Source organism: Zootermopsis nevadensis, unplaced genomic scaffold (assembly GCF_977971745.1).
Source record: "Zootermopsis nevadensis isolate Lab colony 2312 unplaced genomic scaffold, Znev_1.0 Znev_ptg000022l, whole genome shotgun sequence".
Classification (NCBI taxonomy): domain Eukaryota; kingdom Metazoa; phylum Arthropoda; class Insecta; order Blattodea; family Termopsidae; genus Zootermopsis; species Zootermopsis nevadensis.
In genome coordinates, this window is record NW_028259154.1 from 10,100,705 (window position 1) to 10,124,599 (window position 23,895).

Consider the following 23,895-nt stretch of genomic DNA (forward strand, 5'->3'; position numbering starts at 1 on the left):
ATGGAGGAATGTTAGCGAAAAAGGAACGAGAAAGCAATTTAGTCTTTCGATACTGTTGCTTGTTGCTAGGTAATGGGCCGAGTGGAGGAACATTCGAGGAATAGTTCCAGCTCAGATATGGATACATAACACCGTGGAAGGCAGACTGCAATGCGACGCCTTGTCGTTTTTGAAAGGGGAAATTGCTGGAATTCAGCCCAATTTAGGTTTTACAGATTATGTGGTGCTCTGACAGAACGACATTTGAAAATCTAAGCCCAGCACTACTGTAATTTTTTCATGAAGATAGGCACTTGTGGAATGAATTTCCAATTCACTTTTAAAAGGGGTTAGAGATTCAAGTGTGAAGATTTGTATTAAGGGACGGAACCCCACCGAAAAAAATGTTTTTCTAAGAGGCTAAATTTCCTTTCTTAACTACTTCTTATAGCTCACAGTACGTAACGTTGAAAAAGTGGAAGAATTAAAAAGAATTGAATTTGGGGGTCAGAAATACTGTAATCATGGACGAACGAATTTGCCTAGATTAACGGGTAAACATGAAGAAACTGGCAGTGCCTCTCCTCTTAATTGAATAGGTCGTTGCTCCTCAGGTATTCTAGTCCTGCCACCACCACCCACTGCCGTATTAAAAGGAGGCTTCCTAATTTTCCCAAAGACATTACCCTGAAGATAACAACGCAAGTGCTTGCCGAAACATCCAGAAACCAACATTTCATGACGCTGCTTATTCCAGTAAGCCGAAGTTACACATTGAAAAAGCCAGTTGCTGCTTACTGTAATGGAGAATCAGTGGCTGCGATGTTTCTGCAGGCTGTTTCATTCCACTACAGGAAGCACTGACGATGATTCTTCTTCGCCGATCTGCTCTGGCTGCATCCACGCAGAAGGTTCGCCTTTGATGTTTCTTCACAGACGTATTTTCTTCTGTTGCCCTCCGCCGTCTTCAGGACTCAGGACGTGCCTCCTCTTCTGTGGTTTTCTCGGGTCCGCCTGATGCGTTGTTGTCTGCAGAACCCGATCTTCTGTGACCACCCCTCCTGATGGTATCACAATCCTCAGAATCGTCTCTGGGATGCTGGAAGGGTGATCGTTGTCACATGTAGGGTCTGCAAATGAAAAATTCGTAATCGCATTTTATGTTCATGGGACAATCAAACTTACTCTTAATACATTAACGTGTGAAAATTTTTGTTTTATTCCACCTCATTATATTTTGTGTTGACAACTGGTTTAATATTCTTTGAAGACTGCGTCTAATATTTTAATGTTTTTACAATTAAAACTAAAGAACTTTTATCATAATTCAGGTTTCTCTTTCGTAATGTTAGTACCATTCAGTTTAATGAAGTGTGTGAGGGAGTGGTGAATACTTTGACCACGCGTGGCGCTGGCGATGGAAGACAGCACCAGATATCTCATACAGTGTTATAAACGCGTACAAACAAACCTTTACTCTGGAAAGGGATACTTATTCACGAGTATATAAGTTATATTTATTTAATATAATATAATACACAAATTCACGAAACTTGAATTTAATTACGTAACTCGAACAATAAATTTTACAAGCTGATGAAGCAGTTATTTGAGTTTAATTTCGAGGTCAGAGGCTGAGAGATACAGAGAAAACACAAAGTGCGAAGTTGATATAGTGAACTTGCTCAGTGAGCAGTTGTCTTATGCAGTCGAAGCATTTTTGGGTGCAGGTACTCAGATCAGACATGCGTGTTCTGTACGACGGTATTGTAACATTCTACAGAAGTTCCGTATTAAAATCCTAATTTTCCTGCAGTTTTCTGTTGAATCTCCATACAAAATTTGTTTGAATCCTACTCTGAGAAAAACTTCAATGCGGGTGGCATTACAAACTAAAAGACCGACATCGACACGGACCGAGTTCCACTGTCTGGGCACATCTGATATTTTGCAAGTGTTGGGGAACTCGATGCAAGTTAGTCGCTTAGTTCTGAAATTAAATAAGATATCTCACCTGGTCCTTGATTGGTGGATGCAGGGATGAGCTCGGGTGAGGAAGCCAATGGGGCACTCGACACCTGCGCTGTTGGATACTCAATCTGTTGACACGAAAACAGGAATCAGTTGCTTGTAGTAGTTTGTTCAACATTCGCCCTTCTTAGTGATTCTTTGCAGCAAAACCCAAGTTCGAGGCAACTGTTTTTGCAGTTAGAATTACGCACTCAACAGAACTGCCCCTTTGCACCATTTCAGACTCAATTAGACTTCGATGCCACCTGCTGTTAAGTCGCGCGACTAGAGACATTTTCAACCTTGAGGCCATTCCACCCTCGTCAGGATGAAAGAAGATTTACCGACGAAGTCAGCAACCGAGAGTTGCTTCAGTGCGAACACTGGCCAAATACTTAACAACGACCACAAGCGAATTTCAAATAAGAAAATATAGCAGAAGACAAAAAAGGAACACGTGGGGCAAAACAGCTGTTTTATGGTCATTTTAGATCGATTTGTTTATTCTTGTTTACGACAATACGTAATATAACTTCGGGTGAGCTGCTCGACATCTGATGAGTACAGCTTTTTGGAGTAAGTTCCAGGTTGCCGGATACGACCGAGATGTGTCTGTGGTCTTAATTTATTAATCTAACATTTTTAATATTATTGCGACATTCAAGCGACACAGCAAAACAACTCTTTCTTGCAGAGCCTGAAAATGGTAAATATTGTCAGAGCCTACGACTGCTTATCTAATAATTGATTATTTTCTAGAATATGTTTGAAAGATGAGTAATAAAACATCATTTGTCATGTGAGACAAAAATAGAGAGGATTTTTACTTAACTTTGTAACTTGCAATGCGTAAATTGTACTGAGAAACTAATGTATGTTAAGTGTTAACACTTACTGTGGTTGCACGCTCCAGGGAGGTCTCGTCCAAGGATGGCGACACAAATGAGAAGTTCTGCAATAGAAATTAGAAAAGTCACATTTAAGCAAAATTCTTTTGTGTTGGAACGTCTTTACTGCGGCGTTTGTAAGATCAGAAAAATGTGTATTTGGAAAGAAATTGATAAAATCGTATCTTCACTGTAAAACAGAGAGTAAGCCCATAAAAATAAAAAATCTGTCTGTCAAACCAGATTTACGGTGCACAAATATCGGTCAAGGCCTAATCACCAGAATAAAATTATTACTGACTGTAACACCTCGAAGGGAACGTGACCCTCGGCTTCCAACACGTGTTCTAAAAGGGCCAGAAATTAGCCTTGTTCTGATGCGACACGCAATAAAAGTAGGAAAATTACGTGTTCTCACCTTGAAAGGGTCGTCGCTCCTTGGACGCCAAGTGCCCGCTGACCGAGGGTCAGACGCCACACCGAACTGGTTTTCATCGACGCTGATGATATCGTCGAGATGTGGGAGGAAGGGTGGTGATATCTTCTTCGCTCTCAGTTCATCCCAGTCGATGGTCTGTAGACAAAACACAAGCATAACAGAGTGAAGAATTCTGGCAAAGCAGACAAGAGAACACCTCAGTTTGTTATAATTGCAGGGATTACGAAATTAAGTCTTCTGCGTTGATGTAAATTGTTGAGACCTTTTTAAGTGTTTTGTAACGTCGCATTTACTGGGAGGAAAGTTTTAAGATGTCTAGTCGTGTCCTTAAGATTCGTACGTGAAAGAAATTTGAGATCAGGTTTCGTGAAACTTTTATATTACGGTTTGTTCCTGGATTACAATCAATTTTCTTTGGGTTGTCTGTCTCTTGGGGCCCTCAATATGTCACTGAGCTCGAAATATTTCGTACGTCGCAATTTGGATGCAAGGGGCCCTTGGCAATTTCCCTACGTTAAGGATTGCCTCCTGCTGGGAATTTAGACCGCACTTTTTATTTATTTACTGAAGTTTTGAAACAGTAGCAACTTCTAGAAACATTGAAACTACACTTTGCTTCCTTAGAAATACATTAGAGTCTGACCTTCAGTTATTCGACGTTCAATTTTTACGGGCGTGCGTCCATTTTGTCAACGGCCGACTCAGCGTGTTCTGGAATGAGTCACACTTCCTGATCGCATTTTGTGCACTCCGTCTCTGTAGAGTATTTTTTATTGCCTTCGAAAACACGAGCGGAGATCTACTTTAGTTTCTTAACTGAAGTTACCAATTTCTCATAACGAAGCGATTTCTTTCGTTAAATGTCGCGCGAAAAGAGAAAGTAGTTTATTTTTCCCGCGGAACAAATTTAAAGTCTTACAGAGACCAGACAAACGTGGGGCTATGCAACAAGTGGCAGAAGAACATGGCGTCAGGTGCCTTAACCTCGTCTCTTTCTATGGTCGTCTCAATTATCCGATCGTCCTTCGGGACTTAGCTTTCTTGCGTCCAGGAAGAAGACAGTTCAGAAGTGAAGCATTTCTGTACAATATTTTATGGTAACAGATTTGGGAAGACAACTTACGGCGTAGAAAGGATGGATCTTGATTTCCTCGGCGCCCCCCACTTCACCACCTAGGCGAAATTTCGGATCTCTAATGAGCAACATTCCGATGATACTCGACGCACGTGGTGGGAAGAAAGGCGGGAAGTCGGGCTCTTGAGTCAAAATTTTGCTGTAAAAGAGAATCGAATTAGTAAATCTGCCATTATGTTCCCTGATGGTATTTCATTGTTCCTGTAAATGACTTCATTAATCTAAGCCACCGAAATAGGTTTTGCAGGTTCATCTATAATAACATCTTGAGATGCTTATCTTTGTTTTCCGTTTCCTTCCCTGTCCCTCACATTTAATTCACTCCCTGTATAATCTTTTGTTTCGGGTATATCTCTGCCTGAATTTTGGTTTCCTCCATGAAGTTGATTCTCCGGGAATTTCACTGGCATTAAAACGGATAACAACTGGTCCTCTGTTAGGGTCAAACTAATCTGTGGAGGAGTTTGTTGAAAAAACATTGCTCTTCGCAAATAAGGAGACTCACGTAAATAATGCCTGAATGTTCATTTCTTCGAACGGCCTGGAGTATGACAGCATCTCATATATCAGCACTCCCAGGCTCCACCAATCAGCTGCCTGCAACAGTTAAAATTAGGATAAGAGCTTTAATCAGCCACTCCCATTTCTTTGCACCCTCCAGAAACAGAAAAAAATGGATTCTGCTTCCTGTAATGTACGCTCGGTAACTGATGCATATATTATGTAATCATAAGCAGCTGATATATGCATAGAAGAAAACACTTACCATGTCGTGTCCTTTCTTCTGGATTACTTCGGGGGCCATGTATTCTGGAGTACCGCAGCAGGAGTATGTTCTTTTATCCTGTTGATAAAAACAAGATTTTAAATAAGTTACATGTGACAGGCAATGAGACACAGAAACAATTCCCTAACTGAGATACTAGAAAGAAAACTTTGAGGATTGCTAACATCCAAGGATGCACTTCAGACCCAGTTCTGTTTATCTTCTGACGTCATAACATGTTTCTCCAACGTAATGAGTTTTCCCGTCTTTTTCAAGGTTTTCCATGCTCTTACTTTCCAAAAACTTTCAACGTCAAATATATGTTTGCGTTGCTTCTCGCCCGACTTAACTGGCACAGTGTATTTTTGAAAATTTATCCCTTAGGAATACTCGGTGAGCTGGACGTTTCACGTTTTTTCTAGGTCCCAGCATTTCCTTGCTCGAAGTAAGACACGCATTTCACAGCCATACAAAACACCTGGTAAAACCGTGCATCTTGATGTTTAATGTTTTGCAAGTGGATAAGATACTTAATGGTGGAATTATTTGTGGAATTTTAAACAGCAAATTACAGACAACAGGCAATGCTGTAGGTAATAAATTCTGCGCTTGTTAGTTGACACCCTCAGAATCTGAGAAATTGTGATGTCCCTGTTAAATGTAAGTACAAGAGAAGTGCTCTCTGAATATGCGTGCCCACATTTCGGACATTTCAGATATATATATTTTTATTGTTCTGAGTTCCCTCAAAGAGTTACGCCCTGATGGAGCGAGATCCCCTCATCCTCTACATTCCAGCCAACACAGGGAATTAAAGTGACTGAATAAAGCAGTTGGCACTAAACTTACCTCCTGATCAGACGGAAACTCCTTCGACAGACCGAAATCCGTCAGCATTACATGGCCCGCGGCGTCCAGAAGGATGTTCTCCGGCTTCAAGTCCCGGTGAACTATTCCCATCTGAAAAAACAAATGAACACGTCTCAAGAGCATTGGGGAGAAGGAAACGCATTTTGCATTTTCGATATGTACAATTTTTATGTATTCTTTACAGTTGATTATACGGCATTGGGATTCGTAGATCGATCATAATTACACGCCGTGCATTTTAATTAACTAATTCTCGTGTTTCAGCAGGTAAGTATCTATGAATCTCGCTTACGTAACTACAGAAAGAATAAGTGTGAATGTTCTATTATACTGAATTGAGAGATATGAAATTTGTAAAATGAACTTTTCTGGTTACGGAGAATTACTTGGCGGCTAAATAATCAGACATGACAGAACTAACCAAAGTCTTTGCTTACTAAACCGGGGAGCATTCTTCTGAAGAATCGAGCTTAAATTCAGGAATTACCATTTGTTGTGAATCAAGATATTTCTCACAGAAATTACAAAGAATTCGATGTACTGTGAAAAAATAAAGGGAATTTGAAGAGAACTCTATAGCCCTGAAATCAGTAAGCCAGTTACTTTTCATGTGTTGTACCCCCGCCCTATTTATTATGCTGTTTAGTGGGAGTGCTGGTTGCCTACCTCGTGCAGGTGCTGGAGGGCCAGGATAACTTCGGCGGAGAAGAATCTTGTTTCAATCTCCGTAAGCCTACCTCGCTGTTCCAGCAGTTCGATGAAGTCTTTTCCTGCTACGTAATCTGCAACAATAAAGACGAGATCGCGTTATTGTGAGGACTCTTAGGCTACTGAATGCTGATGTATTGTATGTTTCATCCGGCAACTGTATAATTACAAATCCAAGCTCTGCAGAATACTAAAAAGTGAAATATTTTAAAGGAGAGCGAAGGATTATTCGACAAACGGGGTTCGTATGAGGACCCTACACATTTAGTTAAGGTGATGTTTCGTTTGATGTACTCACCCATTACGAGATGAAGGTGTTCTTTGGATTGAAAAGCGTAGTGCAGTTGCACGAAGAAAGGAGTGTCGCGCGTTTTTTCAAACACGCGACGCTCCGTCCACGCGTTTTCGATGTCTTTTCTCTTCAGTGATGTGCTCTTGATGTTCTTCATGGCGTAGATTTTACCGGCGTCGCTTCCATCCTTCTTCTTCGCCATGTAAACTTCGCCAAACCCTGTAACAGAATCTCAGTTACGTTTCATCTTGATATCTGTACAGGTACGGGCTGTCGTATCAGCAAAGTCTCCTTTCAAATAATTATGATACTCTACCCTTTTTTTTTTCCAATGCCAAAACTTCGCGATGAATATAAAATTCATAAATACGTGGTTCGTCTTCTCTTTAACAAGCTCTAAAGCTCTCTCCGATAGGTGAAGCCCTTGTGCTCAGGATATTACTAGATTATATTGTTTCCTGCGTGGTGACAGAAACAAGGTGAAATACCGTTTAGGTCTGTGAGTTTTCATGACTGCAACTTTTATCGTTAAAGTGCTTACGTGTCGAATCTCCATGGAGAGTGGTCTTTGACCCATTCGCGAGCTGTCTGCATAATTTGATTAATTCTATCTTGTTTGAAACCCTGCGTTTCTAAATGTCTCCGCAAATAAATGTTATCATTTCGTAAATGATCCAGCATTCATAAATAGATGAATTTTGTTCGGCAGAATATGGCCTACACAATTCTTAAGATACCTAATTCTGATTTCTTAAAAGTAAAAGGAAATGTACATTGTGCATAAGAAGAACTACCTCTGGTGTTTATCAATTTCGATGTTGTGGTATTTCGATACATTGTAAACCAGAACGCGACAATAGAATGTCGTTAACATTAGGAAGAGAAAATAGGCCACAGAAACGGCTTTGTTGTTATTTCACTGCCGATTAAGTTGCATTGCACTTGATCATGGGCTAGGAAGGACGCTCTAAAATGCTGATATTCTTCTCTGCCTACTTAATAGATGCATTAGAGAAAAAGTCTCTAAAAGCATCCGTGGTGTTAGGCAGTGTCAATGTGGTTCCATGCATTTTTTGCTGGGGAAAATAATTTGCCGATCTTGATCTACGCTCTCGTACTCAATCATGAATCATTCATAACGTAATGCAGCGGATATGAAAGAAAATATCAGGGTAACGATTAAGCATTGGTAACACTTCGCCGTTGTCAATCTGCTATTCTGAAAAGTCAATCACGAACGTGGTGAGCCACCGGGGAAAGATCGATAATGTTGGCAAAGCATTTCGATTGCCTTAGTTCAGGGATGACAAAATCTGTACCTTTTATAATTTTCAAACATTTATTAAAATTATTTAAATAAGAAAATATATCCTATAATTCTGTTGCAAGAATTTTACGGGAACATCAATGAAGATTTGACTTGAGTTTATGAATTTTGTAGTTAGATGCCAGTTGTTTGTACACAATAACACTTGAAACTGTGTAATAGCTCTGAATTTCCTGCAGTAATTCGAGTTCTACATTCAACTGAGTGACTGTTCCAGAAAGGGTTAAGCTGCAGTTTTCTTGCTTACAAAAACGCTACTGATGCTGTCCTACTTCTGCTTCCATTTTCCCCATTGCTTCGTAAGTACTCAGAAATCAGGTTCGTGTTTTGTAAGCAGAGAAATGCACGGGTAATCGGCCGACTGTTAACAGGAAGTTGTACTTACCTCCTTTTCCTAGAAGTCTGATGATCTCGAAATCTTCTTTGATGACATGTCGAGGTCCTGTAACAAATATCATAATTAGTGGCATGTGCTAATATACAATACAAATGTAAAGTTGTCCTGCCGCACGCCATGTAGGCGCTTGGGTGGGGTGAGACGAGGTAGAGCTCCTACGTTTTCTTAACCTCGGCACCAGATGGGGGTGAGTGCTCAGTAACCCGGTATCTATTGGAGAGGAGGCTGGGTGGTAAGTGGGCCAAAGAGCCGGTCTGGACGCAGGGGCTAGAGGAAAAATCCTCTGCCCCTGTCAGGGATCGAATCCCGGTTGTCCAGTCACTGTCCTGACTGAGCTAGCTCAGTTCCCGTCTTTAATCTACAGGCTTAATTAAAATAATTTATTGTTTTTGTACTCTACAATCCTGCGCCACGGGGTTAGTCTTACGAAGATACCAAGGCGGTTTCGCCTTGCCCTCTTTATCCACCAGACTGGAAGAGAAAGGACGCGGATAAACATCCATGCCTCAAGTGGGACTCGAACCCTCGGTCGCAGCAACGAGAACCATGCCTCAGACCGCGTGGCTACTGAGCCTGGAATTTACATTTTAAATCACGCAATTCGCCTATTGAAAACAGTGTTTATTATAATCAAGGGGAAGAGTACCCCTCAGATAGTTCTGTGTCCTTCCCGACCTCTCAATTTCCTAACCCCACTCTTATGCAGTATGTAAAATATTTGCCATACGTAGGCGTTATTATATAGTTTAATTATGTTATTATATTTGTAAATTTGCAGGACAGCTGTGTTTATTTATATTTTTAGCCGCTTAAAGTGCATTGTCATTTGAGTGATAAATACGGAAGTCACTCTTCAAGAGCTTCGTGCAACCTGAAATGAGAGACTAAAATCTGTTCTTTTAAGTCTGGAACTTGCAGTGAAATAATTATAATATTTTAAGATGGCTGTTTTCTGGGTTGTAGCGGCGTGTAATCTGATAGAAGTTTACCGACGTTTCAGAGGTCTTTACTGCCGCCATGATCAGGGCGATGGGGGCAGCAAGGACCTCTGAAACGTCGCTAAACATCTACCAGATTATACGGCGCTACAACCCAGAAGACAGTTTTCTTCAGAATCAGCACTGCGAAAACTTCAAATCCTACAAATGATAATATTAATTTCTGCAGATAATTATTCATAAACAGCCCATTTGAACTTTGCTACTCCGACACATGCAGAATAGTTTGTCAGCTGGATGGAAATTGTTATGTTTGTAACTCGCGGCTGTGAACTCAAGGAATGCTTAACAATGGCCGTTTGTATTTTGTCTTCCGCTTAAAGTGGATAGTGACACTTGCAATCTGACAGGTGATCTGCTTTAAATGACGAGAAATACAAACTCCCAAAAATGACAATTTTAGGCGCCATTCCGATGAGATGCCAGGTATATGGGCAGGCCAGTGAAATACGCGTATATTTAACAAAGTTACAAGGCAACAATTGAAAAATAATAATAAGGACAAAACTGTGATCGCAGTAGAGTAATATGTCAAAGTCTATACCAAACATCACGTCTTTACAGTCTGTTGTTTAAAGGCAATGCTGAGTCATTCCTTGTAAAACAGAATTAAAACGAAATGTTTAAGGACACAGACCATTTTCAACTGCACATTGTTGTATAAATCTCTGTCAGAAACTCAATTGCATCGCAATATGTTTTATTCTAATTCCGATTGTTGATTCTATCTGCTTCGGTATGGGAATATTCGGTTAAAGAGTTTACCTAACTTTAAATGCAATACACGGTAAGAAAACTTTTTATTTAACTATAATCAGAATACAGACATGATTGTGTCGTGGCAATGACCTTCTGAAAAAACTGGGGTTTGTAAATGTTATTAAAGAGGCAATATTCATCCACTGGTTTGTTCCTAACACGGCTACTACAAAATGAAAACGGGCACCTTTAAGAGTAACATTGTTTATGAGACATTCAACTCTGGGCCACGGTGTTTGGAGGCCTTGGCCATATTTTGTTCAATGCTAGTGCGAAAACTAACAAAATGCAGAAGACTTGTTTGTGTGCTATCAGCAGATTAAATCATGTAACTTCGGACGATAAGATTATTAGTGAATAACAAATTAGTAAATGTAAGGAAGAAACCGGACCATCGTAATTTTAGGTAATACCTCGCTATTGCAAGCCCTAGTTCAATATGAATAATGTTATGTTCTAAAAACCTATATGGACCGGCTTTAATGTGAGGCATTGAAGCACAGGGAAGAAGCCAAACATAACCTTAGCCTAATACAATTCTCTCTCAGAATTTATTATATAACTGGTGCATTATTGGTCACAAATCATGCTTAATGCATATTTGAACATCTGTCAGAACCATTTCCCAAATCATTTTATTATTATCATACAATCTAAACGTCGGAAATAGAATTCAGTTACGTAATAAAATGTTTAATATAATTTCACCGTAATCAACAATTTAAAGGCCTGATATTTCTAGTAACTCTCAACACAATAAGACACAGAATCGTATTTATCACCGTTTATAAACTAAAATATAATAAATACATTTAAATGAAAACTACATACCGGTACTTGAATAACATCCAACTTCAGGTTCCATTATGTTCACTGCTATTCTAATTAACTAGTCACTAATTTTTAAACTAAACACTGTTCTAACAAAACTAAAGATTAAAACACTTATTTTAAAACTTACTAACTAACTTAAACGCACTATTATAAAGTTTTTAATCTGAAATTGGCTGTGAAAGATCCTAACGGTTTTCACAGGTTGCAATCAAAAATATGACTGACGTATCACAACGCTTGTCCAATCAAAGAAGTTTGAAGCGAGCAGAGTGACTCAATTGTTTTAAACGTCTTAAAGAAGAGTAGGCCATCTATAGTCTCTGACTGCCTGTACGTATGTAATTAGAATTTTTCGAGCTCCTTTCCAAGACGACCTGGAATTATCGTAGGTTATGTATGCATCTAAATGACATATGAAATCCAAATGTGAGCTTTGCGAGATATAACGTTTTGACGACAGTAAATATGTCGTTGATGGTCTTGTGAGTTTTAAGGTCGTGTGGACTTGCGGATTTAATGATTATAGTTCGCATTCTTATTTAAACCCATGTTAAGCACGGAGTTTGTCAAAATAATTTTTAAAAATGGAGTGTGTCTGCATCACAGATTACAGAACTAGTATCCATTGTAAAGATGAGTTGTCTAATGCTGTTTAGAGAAATAATCGTGGTTTTTGTGATAATATTTCTAAACCCACAATTAAATTCTGTGTGTTTAAACAATGAATACATAAAAGATCTAACATGGGTTCAGTGTATAGCTTTAAAAAACTTTCTTTCTGATAATATAAATTTAGGTTTATTAATTAATTGCAGTGCGAAGTAAATTACAGGGGTTACTAAATTGACTTCAAATAAGAGGTTATGATCGTACATATCTAGTGGGAGAGGCTTCGGAAAGAATTGGCCATTCCCCAGAAATTGTTGAACGCCACGAATTCCCTTCGTCAGAAGATTCTAGTCAGACATTTGTATAAAACGAGTAAGGACTGATGTGCAGATAAACTTAGATAAGCGCGTGTATTTGAGAATTATTATTACACTGGAACGACACTTTCCAGACATTTCGTTTCTGTAGATTTCACGGTGTCTTTGTCTTCAAACTACGTGCGATGAACACGTAAATTGTCTTATGACAGGATTCGAAAAGTTGCAATACTTTGGTGACATGTTCCTTGAAACCACATTTCTTTTTGTGTAAAATCCAGCTGTGTCAAGTGTGAAATCATAGCGGTGCATCCTAACACAACCGGCTTTGAAGTTTCCATTACGCCAGTAAAAGGTGGATAATGCAGTGAAACCACAATAAGTCAATAAGAATTACATTTGACATAAGCCATTTTTAACCCTTAATGCTACTTTAATTCGTGCCTCCTTATCTATAAGATTTGCGAGACTTGATGGTAAGCTGATGATCATTCTGATGCCAGAATAATATTCGCTCTTCTAAATGTATAAGAGGCTACCAATTGGTCTATGTAACCGATTATTATTCCTTGTGTTGACGCAGTGTACAGCAGAATTACTGTGAAACTGTGAAGTTCACTGATGAGAATGCGTTCAAATGGACGAGCCCTAACCTCTTAAACAGATACAATTTCAGGTTTCACACCAGTAATTGATCTAACAATATTCTTTTGTAAATTGAATATTCTTTTATTTTAGATTAATCCCCCTCAAGTTACTCTATTGTTAATTATAAAATGAAAATAGACGAAGTGAAGTGAGTTGAGTGTCAATGCTACTTTCTTGCAACTACTTAATATGCTTCAATTAACTTGCACATTAATATTTGACAAAACAAATTTAATTAATATATATGGCATTATTTTCTGGGGAAACTCAGTAGACAGCAGAAAACTATCCAAAAGATAACCATTAGAGTAATAAGGAGTAAATCATATAGGGAATTATTTAAGGAATTTAATATTCTCCCTATCCAGCAAATTCTGTGTGTTATTAAAATCATTTTGTAGTGGATAACATAAAAGTTTCAAATGATCTCAGATATCTACGGATACAGACACAAACATAACCTACAAATGCCAAACATAACCTCAGCTAATAAAGAAATCAATTTACTATAGTGAAACTAAACTTTTAATAATCTTCCATCCACTATAGACAGTTGGAAACACGACGTAAAGAAATTTAAGCTGGCAACAAAGACTTTCTCCTTTCTCACTCCATCAGTTGCTCAGAAAAAAATTCTAACTTCTTGGGAATACAGAGATGATGCTTTCTTCTGTGATTGTAATGTGCTGTAAAACTGTAGTTGACTTTAAATCACTGTCACACCAATGCAATTTACATTGAAATGAATTTACTCTGTCGGTTAATCAACGTTTTGCCAAATTTAGGCGATCATCAATTTGGTTACTCTTGTATGCGAGTACTTGAAACATGTTGTGGTGAGTTATTTGTTATGCATTTTGTTATCTTATGGGTTCTGTTATGTTATTTGCTGCTGGAGGAAAGCCATTTATATATTACAAAAAGCAATGGCCATAGAATTAAATTGATATATTTTATTGTTCTCCAGTTTGAGAAAAGGTTCTGATTATTTTTAGGTGATTTTACTTAAACCCTTTATTTCCTTCCTGTTAGAAAGGACCTGAACCATTCCTCAGCTATTCCTCGAATGCCATAAAAATGTCATTTGGTTAACAACATTTTATGATTTATAGAGTCAAAAGCTTTTGCTAAAATACAGAATATGTTTTTTTGTGGTTAATAGATTTCAGTACATTGTCTGTTAGTCTGAATGCTGTGTCTTCAGTGGATAAACATTTTTAAGCCAAATTGTTCTAGGACGACATAACCTAACCTCAAACACTTAAGGAGAGTTGGTTGCGTTTTAAAATCTTGTGTAAAAAACTACACCAGCCTCCGAAACGTCGTGGTTTTAAAGAACAGACGTTGGTAAAAGTCCTGACCATGAATAATTTTAAATAATTTTTTTTTTGGAACGGTTGTTCAGAAGAGGCAGTTCGGTAGATCAAGGCGTGGATGACTATGAAGGAATTTGTCACAGATTTAAACATTTCCTCAGTAACGAAGCTAATATTGCACTTATTGAAAATAACGACTCGTTTTACAAAATGCCTCCAGGAGCGTAACCATTCGTAAGAGTGGGAACTGCCTGTGGTTTTGAAAATGTGCTGGAATGTTGGATTGCTATTTCGAGTATGTTAAGCGGAAAACTTAAGCTAAGAGGAATACCGACTGGCAGAAATTTTTGCATCGAAATTACTTAAATGCGTGACGACTCTAGTTTGGACAACCCTACTTTCACTTAATTTCTGCGGAGATCGAAGTAGATAATACGAGACGAAATTGCTGTGAATCAAACTTTTCAACATGAGTCACGAAGGCCGCTTCACATAATTTTTCTTATTTATTAAGGTTTTCACAGCACATTTTATTGTGAGAAATTAGATCAAATAAACTCGTTTAAGTTTAATTTATTTACGAGGGTAGTGGAATCTGTAATTCGAATTACAATAAAATGATCTTATGCTGTTCTTCTATCTTAAGTTCCTAGAAATGAGTTTTTTGCTCTGCACACTCAACATTAATTTTTAAAATTGTTAAAAGAACACGTAACAAAATATTTCTTTCTACGTGGTTGCCACATCTCAAAGAGAAATAACATAGTTAGTAGCATTTGTGAAGAGGTCCATTTTGAATCTCGTTTTTCTTTATCACGAAGCGAGAGATACGGAGTTATAAGAGACAGTTTATTCTGCGTTTCTCCCAGAGCAACCGAACACGTCAAATGTGATGAGGCGCAACACCTCGGCGAGTGGGCAGTAGTGACTGGGTATAAGCTGGTCGAACTTGGTTCAAATCCGGACAAGGACATTTCGTCGCAAACAGCTGCCAGACCCTCCTAGCCTCCTGTTTAATGGAGGCTTTTTGCTTTTAGATAAAGCGGCCAGACTTGGAGCTGACCATTCGCCTCCATCTAATGTAAAATTTAAGAATGCGTGGCGCTTTACCACCACACCCCCCCACACGTTTAAACGGCTTGGCGTTTAAGCTGTTTTTGAAGTAGCATTAACTGTGGACCAACAGAGTGCTTCAACGTTTTAATGCATTCTGTTTTTTTTTTTGGGGGGGGGGGGTTTAAGATGGTTCTCAGAGCAAATAGGGACCTTTTCCATGTTATTAACAGACTGGTCTATGCAAGGAGATACGTTTTCTTTGAGGTAGGGCCTACTTTAAAAATGACACGAATTTTACATTTTGCAAATATTGAGAGCTTTTGTGTTTTCTATAATTTTATGTTCAGTGGTTTGGAAAGAATGACAAATATTTCCTAAACGGCATATTTAATCAATAAATAGAAAGGTCTTAATGCACCATATAAATTAATAAATTGTAATTTCTGATGAGAGAAATTTACGATAGAAATGTCACACGTAGGCTTAAGAATGGTCTGCCACTAAATGTCGATTCTGATGACTAAGACGCATCGTAGACTCTGATTTTTAAATCAGCTCTGACGCAGCTAATAGCCTGATTGGATTTTAGTGCATTTATTTGCCGTGTAAATTTGAAAATGCACACAATATATTTTTATTATGATTTACATAGGATAATGTTCCAAATTAATTATATACTTGAACTGTATCTTATATATTGAATTTGTTGGAATCAAATGTTTTTGAGAAGTTTTAGTGTAATTTATCTTCGACTAAAATAATATAATAAACTAACCAAAGCGATACGGACCAAAATTTAATTTGCTCGAAAACCTTTTTGTAGACCCCAAATAATAAATATGTATGTACATAGACACACTATATATATATTAAAATATACATTCTGGGAATCCTTCTAGTTGTCGAAAATACAACTGTTTACGACCTTAACCAGAACTGGGGCTGTATTCACCTTGTCTAATCGAAACTTGAAATAAAAGAAAAAATGTTTTTTCTAAATCATTTATTACAAAATACAACATCTAATCAAACAATACAGTTACATCACAGAAATATTAGACGTAGAAACTACGAGAAACATAGCCCACAGTGACTTCCACAAGTAAACACCTGCGTTAGCCGCGTCATAGCTGAGGTGGTTAGGGCTAAAGGTGGGATTCTTACCGTGGAGGCTCGTGTTCACACCCAGGGCAGTCCATGTGGAATTTGGGCGGACAAAATGGCGCTAAGACGGGTTTCTTTCAGAGTTCTTTGCTTTTACCCTGTCGGTACAATTCCACCACTCCTCCATATTAATTTATTCGTCATATGAAAGATGGAGAGTTAGCGGTTCAAGTTCCACAGAGACATTGTATGAAAGACATGTCATCAAACGCGCAGTAGAAACAAAGTTTCCCTACGTGTAATAGAGATGTACTTCAAGATAGCAAGAATTATTATTGATTAGTGAATGTAATGATATATATATATATCCTACGATATAATTTAACAGTTAATTATGAGCGGCTGTTACCCAAATTTAATAGCATTTTTTTTTAAGAATTTTATATAATCACCGGTTATTTACACTTTACAGTAAAAATAACAATTACCCTAATACATGCATTGCACCGTACATGAAGATATTTTGTGATTGCTACAATTGGGTGAGAGAATTTCTGTGTGGAACTGGACCATTACGGGTCCATTGCCCCCCTCGACCAGATGATACATGAACGAAAATGGAGCAGCGGTGGAATGACATGGACAGGGGAAAACCTTAGGAATCAGAGAGAGAAATATTTCAGTGCCACTTTGTCCACCACAAATTCTCGTGGACTAACTCAGGGGCCAACCCGAGCCTTCGTGGTGAAAGGACGGCGAATAATTGTCTGAGCCATGGCGTGTCTATAACGAGACTGTGAAAAATAAATAACACATAAGTTTTGAAATACAGTGTCAATTGGTATGGAAAAGACAAATATTTTTATTTGGAGACGTTTATAAATATTATACGACAGTTATATAGTTAAAAATAAAAATAAATGCATGACAAGGAACAAGTCTATTTAGATTTAAGGCTTTATATTTAACAGTTTTTAAATAATACATAAAGTGTTGCATTTATGTTAGAATTCAGTGCAGTGCAGTATCTGTTAGAATGAATGTTTAGCGCCTTCAAATTTTTATTGTGCAGTTGAGCAAAATATATAAATGAATTGAATTGAAAATATATTAAACTAAACCACTTTCTTGTTTGAATATTGAAAGGATTTGTGGAAACATTGTAATGCAGTACAGTCAAGTTTAAAAACGATTATATATAATGACATATAACGCGAAGGAAAGAAAATGAAGAAATAAATGGAGGGGTGGAGTCCTGCTGTAGTTAAAAAGAAGCTCGGAAATTTTATTCCGTACAGGAATACACAAAATATCCTCATGCGTTCTTTTCAGCCTACATTTAGAAAGATTTATTAAATCCCAATTGTGTGGAGTGGCACAACTTTCATCCAGATGCATCCAGTGGTTCTTGGGTTGAATTGATTGGACTGACGGACAGATATAGCCAACTGATAATGCACTCTGCGCAAAGAACGCGTGATAAACAAACACTGATAAACAAGTGTTGTGTGGGACTGCATAACATAAGGAATTCGAAGACACTCGACATTCACTCTGCATAATTCAACAAAACATTTCTTCACAAAATGTGCCCAAAGATGGCTATCTTCTTGGCTGTTGCACTGTGTAGTCTGCTAGAAGGTAATCGATGTTTCAGAGGTCCCTGTCTTCCGCCATCAGGGCGATAGCCTTGATGATGGAGGCGGCAATCACACCCGAAATGACGATAAACTTCTACAGGGCTACACGGTGCAACAACCCAGATGACGGCCATCTTCAGAATCACTGCCGTGAAAACCTCAGCTCCTACAAAGTTATTCCTAAATGAGTAAAAATGAAAATAAAATGTAAAACTCAAACGATAAAAAAGAAAACAAAGTTTGAGAGTAATTACACATACAAGTTAAGACATCAGATTCATTCACATGAAGGAACAAACATATTTTATTACATGCTCAGACTACAATTATAAAATGCGAAAGATGGAACCATTATGAACAATTATCACGCCTTCCATACAGGGCCACTTTAAGGCAGTGGTGAGGCTATGGAAAAACATGATCTTGGGGTCCACTGTCCCATTTCTTAAAAATAGGTAGGATTCACAGCAAATTTACGCTACTGAGAGATTTAGAAATCTTAATCTATAAAGTATCTTGGTTTTCACAAAATGTATTTATATTAACAAAAACTGAATGAATAGGAAAGGATAAAAGGATTATGTAAAAATTTTATACATTCAAGCTAAAGTGTGATATGCCAAGATTACCCACGGGTAAAGAAACGTTTTGAACGTCCTGTGTGTTTCAACAGCCCAAATAGGTGAATCCAAAGAACAAGTGAACTAACTGTTTAATATGTGTGCTATTTTGATAGCGCTCCCCGCTCCAAACAGCACAGAATCGAAAAAAATTTTGCCGCAAGAATGCTAGTATCATCAGACTTACTGCACACGCGTCCCAAAAAACGTTTCTAGAGAAATTTGGAAAAACTTTGGGCAAATTTAAGAACGCGGTACCGTCGGTCGGGCGGGCGGATGGGGCCCATAAAATTAAAGGACCATGTGCAGCTGCCCAATTTTACCACTGGTTAAAGTGGCCCTGATTACATAGTTATAAAATTAAAGCGGGAACTGGAAAAGAGTGACGCTAATTTAAATAAGATATTTAATTAAATTAAGTAGCATTAAACGAACACAGTAAATACGAACCAGGCAAATGTAAGGAACAAATGTTATTAACGAATGAACACTAAACAAACTTTATGAATAGAAATTACCCAAAAAATGAGGAATCTTATTGGTTAAATGTTTAATGAATCAATTCGTTTTAAAACACAACATAAATAATTATGCAAATTTAAAAAAATAATATTATTTGTTTAAAATCTAACCAATATTAAAAAACCTATGAGCAGAGAATACATTGAACAAGCAATTGCCGACAGCCGACAAAGGGTGGTCCTCCGGGTTGGGGTTGGGCGTTAGGCTAACAACTTTTCACTATAACCTCAGTCATATATTTTACAGTCTGTGAAATACAAAATCTACGCAAGAATTTCTATGAGAAGAGGGTAATAATGACAATGTTGGAAAACCCTGTACATCATGATATAAGACATAATAAAAGGAATACATATAAACAAACGTGCATACATACAAACAAACATACATTCATATATACATACATACAAACATTCATACATAATACATGCATACATACATAATACATGCATACATACATAATGCATGCATACATACATACATACATTCATACATACATACATACATACACACACACATTCATACACAATGCATACATACAAACATTCATACATAATACATGCATACATACATAATACATGCATACATACATAATACATGCATACATACATAATACATGCACACATACATAATTCATGCATACATACATAATACATGCATAAATACATAATACATGCATACATACACACACACATTCATACACAATGCATACATACAAACATTCATACATAATACATGCATACATATATAATACATGCATAAATACATAATACATGCATACATACATAATACATGCATACATACATAATACATGCATACATACATAATACATGCATACATACATAATACATGCATAAATACATAACACATGCATACATACATACATACACACAAACACACATTCATACACAATGCATACATACAAACATTCATACATAATACATGCATACATACATAATACATGCATACATATTAGTCCTTCGCTCAGACATGAGCTGTGGATATGCGCGTAAGAGGGTACTGACGCTGTCTCCTAGTGATAGTGGGGAACGGAGGAGAACACCTTTCTCTGTACTACTGAACACAAAAACATCAATGCAGACTGAATTACTTACAGCGGCTGAAGATATTTTACAAAGCTTCTATTCCACTTAATTCCCCATCATCTTCTTCTGCATCTTCTTCCTCCCTCTCGTTTTCCTCACTATTGCTACAACTGTTGGTATCACTGCCATCTTGTAAATTAACTGTAATTTGTTCCGAAATGTCGTCAAGAACAGGTTCCAACCGCAAGTAATTCTGTTCGCACTGACGGGATTTGTTGCACCTCGAGGTCCATTCTTCCTTTGTGATGCTACTAAACTTTTCCTCAGCTAGTTTCATAGCATCATCTAGACGGAAACTGACATTCTTTCTGGCGACATATTCTTTGACCAATCCCCATATCAGTTCAATCGGATTCAGATCTGGTTGATATGGCGGCAAGCGAAGGGCAGAGTGGCAATGTTCAGACAGTAGAGCGTCAATTTTGAATGTTTTGAATCGTGGCTTACGCAGTTTAATTAGAGAATACAATTCGGGCTTACACATTCCGTCACTGAAAGGAATGCTACGATCTGAAAGCCAGTCGATCATAGCACTTTTTCGAGATGAAGAAGTTGGAGCCGGATTAAGTTGTACGTTATGGTAAGCTACATTGTCCACTACTAATACCGAATTTGGTGGAAGGTTTGGAATTAACTTCGTTTTGAGCCATCTTTCATAGTTGTCAAAATTCATATCATGATGATAATCTCCAGATATTGTCCCCGATTTAAACATTAACAAAGCATTTGGAATGAAGCCATTTTCATTGCCAGCGTGTACGATGATGACTCGCTGTCGTTTGGAGACGGGTGCAAGTAGACCTGCATTTGTACCATCACCCCAGGCATGTCCTTTCGTGTGTGAGGAGTGAATGTACGTTTCGTCCATGTAGATAATAGGTCGCCCCTCATTTCTGTAACGACTTATATTTCTCAAATAAGACAGTCTTGCTGCACGAATATCATCCTTTTCGATGAGAACTTTCCTATTACTTTCCGATTTCCTCCACCTGAAGCCTAAATTTCTAATTATTTTCCAAAGAGCCCACTTCCCGCCACTGAAGTTAATCTTTTTCTTAATTACTGCCAACAACGATTTTAAAGTAGGACGCTCGCCTTGTGTAGTGTGAAATTCGTTAATCGTTCTTCGAATTACACACTTGTCAAAATCATCTACATCTGTTTTAATTTTCCTTCTTGGCCGTTTCTTGTGAGGTGTGCTGAATTCTTTTCCCACTCGTTTATTATGTTCGTACTCTTTCAGAATGCGTTTCAGAGTACTTATGGACACACCAGTAGCTTCAGAAACACGATTTTGTATTTGATTAACGTTAATCACATTGCCGCTGTCCGCTTCTTTCTTCATAAAACTGTAAACACTTATCACCATTTCTCTACTTTGGCTGTGTATTACTTTACGTCCCCCTATTTTCTTTACACCTCTGCCCACGCTTTGCATTCTGTTCGTGCTGAGTAGAAACAGCGATGAATATGAAATGCCTATTAAAAATGGGTCAATGTTTTTGAAATGGAATTTACCACACGAAGTGAACTCGGTCGCTTCTGCCTTGCAACTGAGCTCTGAGTTCACCCCATCCACTGTTCGGGGTGGAAATGCACTGCACATCTCAAGGCCATAGCTCATGTCCTAGCAAACAGCATAATACATGCATATTAAATGCATACATACATAATACATGCGTAAATACATTCATACATAATACATATATACATACATAATACATGCATGCACACACAGCGGATACACAAATTGCAAGACCCACCTCAGAATTTGTAAACAAATTAAATAACGAAGGGAAACGAAGAATTTAGCCCCCCCATTATATCAGAAAAGAACAAATTTCAATAAAAAACAAACATAGCCAATGAAATCGTATTTACAACATTGTAGGAGGAAATAAAGATATGAGAGGGGGAAATGAATGGTTTACTAAATCTAAATATGACCTAACAAATTGAAGGGCGTAGTGCAAAAACACGACAAGGCACACTTTTATCGAAAAGGAATTTTCCATGTATCGCTTTTACATGTGTCGCTAAGTGGAAGAAATTTCTGAAGAATCACTTGGATGGATCGGTTCTGAACAGTCGAGCAGCTGAAGTCATGTCAACAAATTTGTCAGTGATTTATGAAGACGTGTGTATAGGAAGATTGTTTGAATTCGGAGATTTGAATTGTGTACCGCCTGCAAATAGGAGCTTCCCAGTAACATTAATTACTAATGGGTCAATGGTAAATTACGAAGGTGAAGTGACGAAGCTATTTTTACCGACACATAAGAGAAATACACGTTTTGGTTCTGCAAAATAAGGGCATTTCTGTGGTACATGAGACAATGTGATAAGCCACGAAATTTTTTAAATTTTATCACTAACTTATCTTTAACATCTTTAAATTGTAGTTATTCTTATACCTTGGTAAAATATATATGAAATTAAATATATTATGTGTAATGCTTGCGTTATTTAGTAGAATATTATTTTTATAGGATTTAACAAAAAACTAAATAGAGCCCCGAGTAAACTTGAATGTTCTGGCTGGTAATGTTTGTGCAGTAAACCCTTCATTACAATGAAAACAAACATACGACCAATGTACCAATTTTACAATTATGGCACTTTCATCATACATACAGTATGTCCCGAAAGTACCTCAACCCGAGGATTACGTATTAAATATTGTGTTAGTGTGGTAGGAATCCAAGGAGCACGAAGTGTTGTTATTACTCAAAATTATTTGCGAACGCAGTCGTGTGAAGAAGATAAAGTGGAATATTACGTGCGGCTTCGTAATGATGCGGGCAACCACTTTTTAGCTCGTTAACCGTTTTCGCGATACTAAAGACAAAATGTGCAGGACAATTTAAACTTTTTTTGTAATGACGAACTTCGGTTTGCGGGACTTGTGGGACACCGTGTAAGTATTATTGATCTGATACATTATTTTGGTTAAATGAGATGCTTTGTCCAAAATTCTTCTTAATTCTTCACTAGAACACGTCATCAAGAATGTCAGAGGGATTCAGGAATGGTCTGCTCCAGGTACTTGCCTATGCTGATGGTCAATTTGCTGGGGGATGTTGTGTGGGTACCATAACCAAGAATACAGAAAGTGTCCTAGAGGCTAGCAAGGAAATAAGTCTAGAGGTAAATGTAGATTAAACTAAATAAATGGGCGTAATAAGGGATCAACTTCAGTAGCAATGGCGGAACATAATTAAAAGTAACACGTCATTTGAAAATGTTTCAAAATGTAAGTATCTGGGAACAACAATAACAAATAGAAATGAGGTCCTTGAAGAAGTTAAGAGTAGAATACATTCGGGGAACGCTTGAATTTATCCAGTTCAAAAACTGTTTTCATTCCGTTTAGTAACCACAACACTAAAGATCGGGAAATATAAAACAATAATTTTGCCTGTTGTCTTGTATGGTTTTGAAACATGGTCTCTTACTTTGAAGGAAGAACGTAGATTACAAATGTTTGAAAACGGTGCTGAGGAGGATATTTAGACCTGGGAGGGATGAAATACGTGGGGAATTTAGAATTTTTCGT

General features: G+C 37.7%; 2 protein-coding genes across 8 annotated transcripts in view; one reads left to right on the plus strand and one right to left on the minus strand.

Annotated features, from left to right (window-relative positions):
- SPR (G protein-coupled sex peptide receptor) overlaps positions 1 to 23,895 on the plus strand; it is a 619,021-nt gene that overhangs the window by 159,461 nt on the left and 435,665 nt on the right. The window lies entirely within an intron of this gene.
- Positions 910 to 7,288, minus strand: LOC147873002 (ribosomal protein S6 kinase alpha-5-like). The gene is made up of 10 exons (XM_087353997.1): positions 7,093 to 7,288; positions 6,753 to 6,868; positions 6,066 to 6,176; positions 5,217 to 5,294; positions 4,956 to 5,047; positions 4,439 to 4,589; positions 3,295 to 3,450; positions 2,885 to 2,941; positions 1,994 to 2,078; positions 910 to 1,109 (listed from the first exon to the last, which is right to left on the minus strand). The coding sequence occupies exons 1-10, from the start codon at positions 7,286 to 7,288 to the stop codon at positions 910 to 912; spliced, it is 1,242 nt and encodes a 413-aa protein (XP_087210123.1).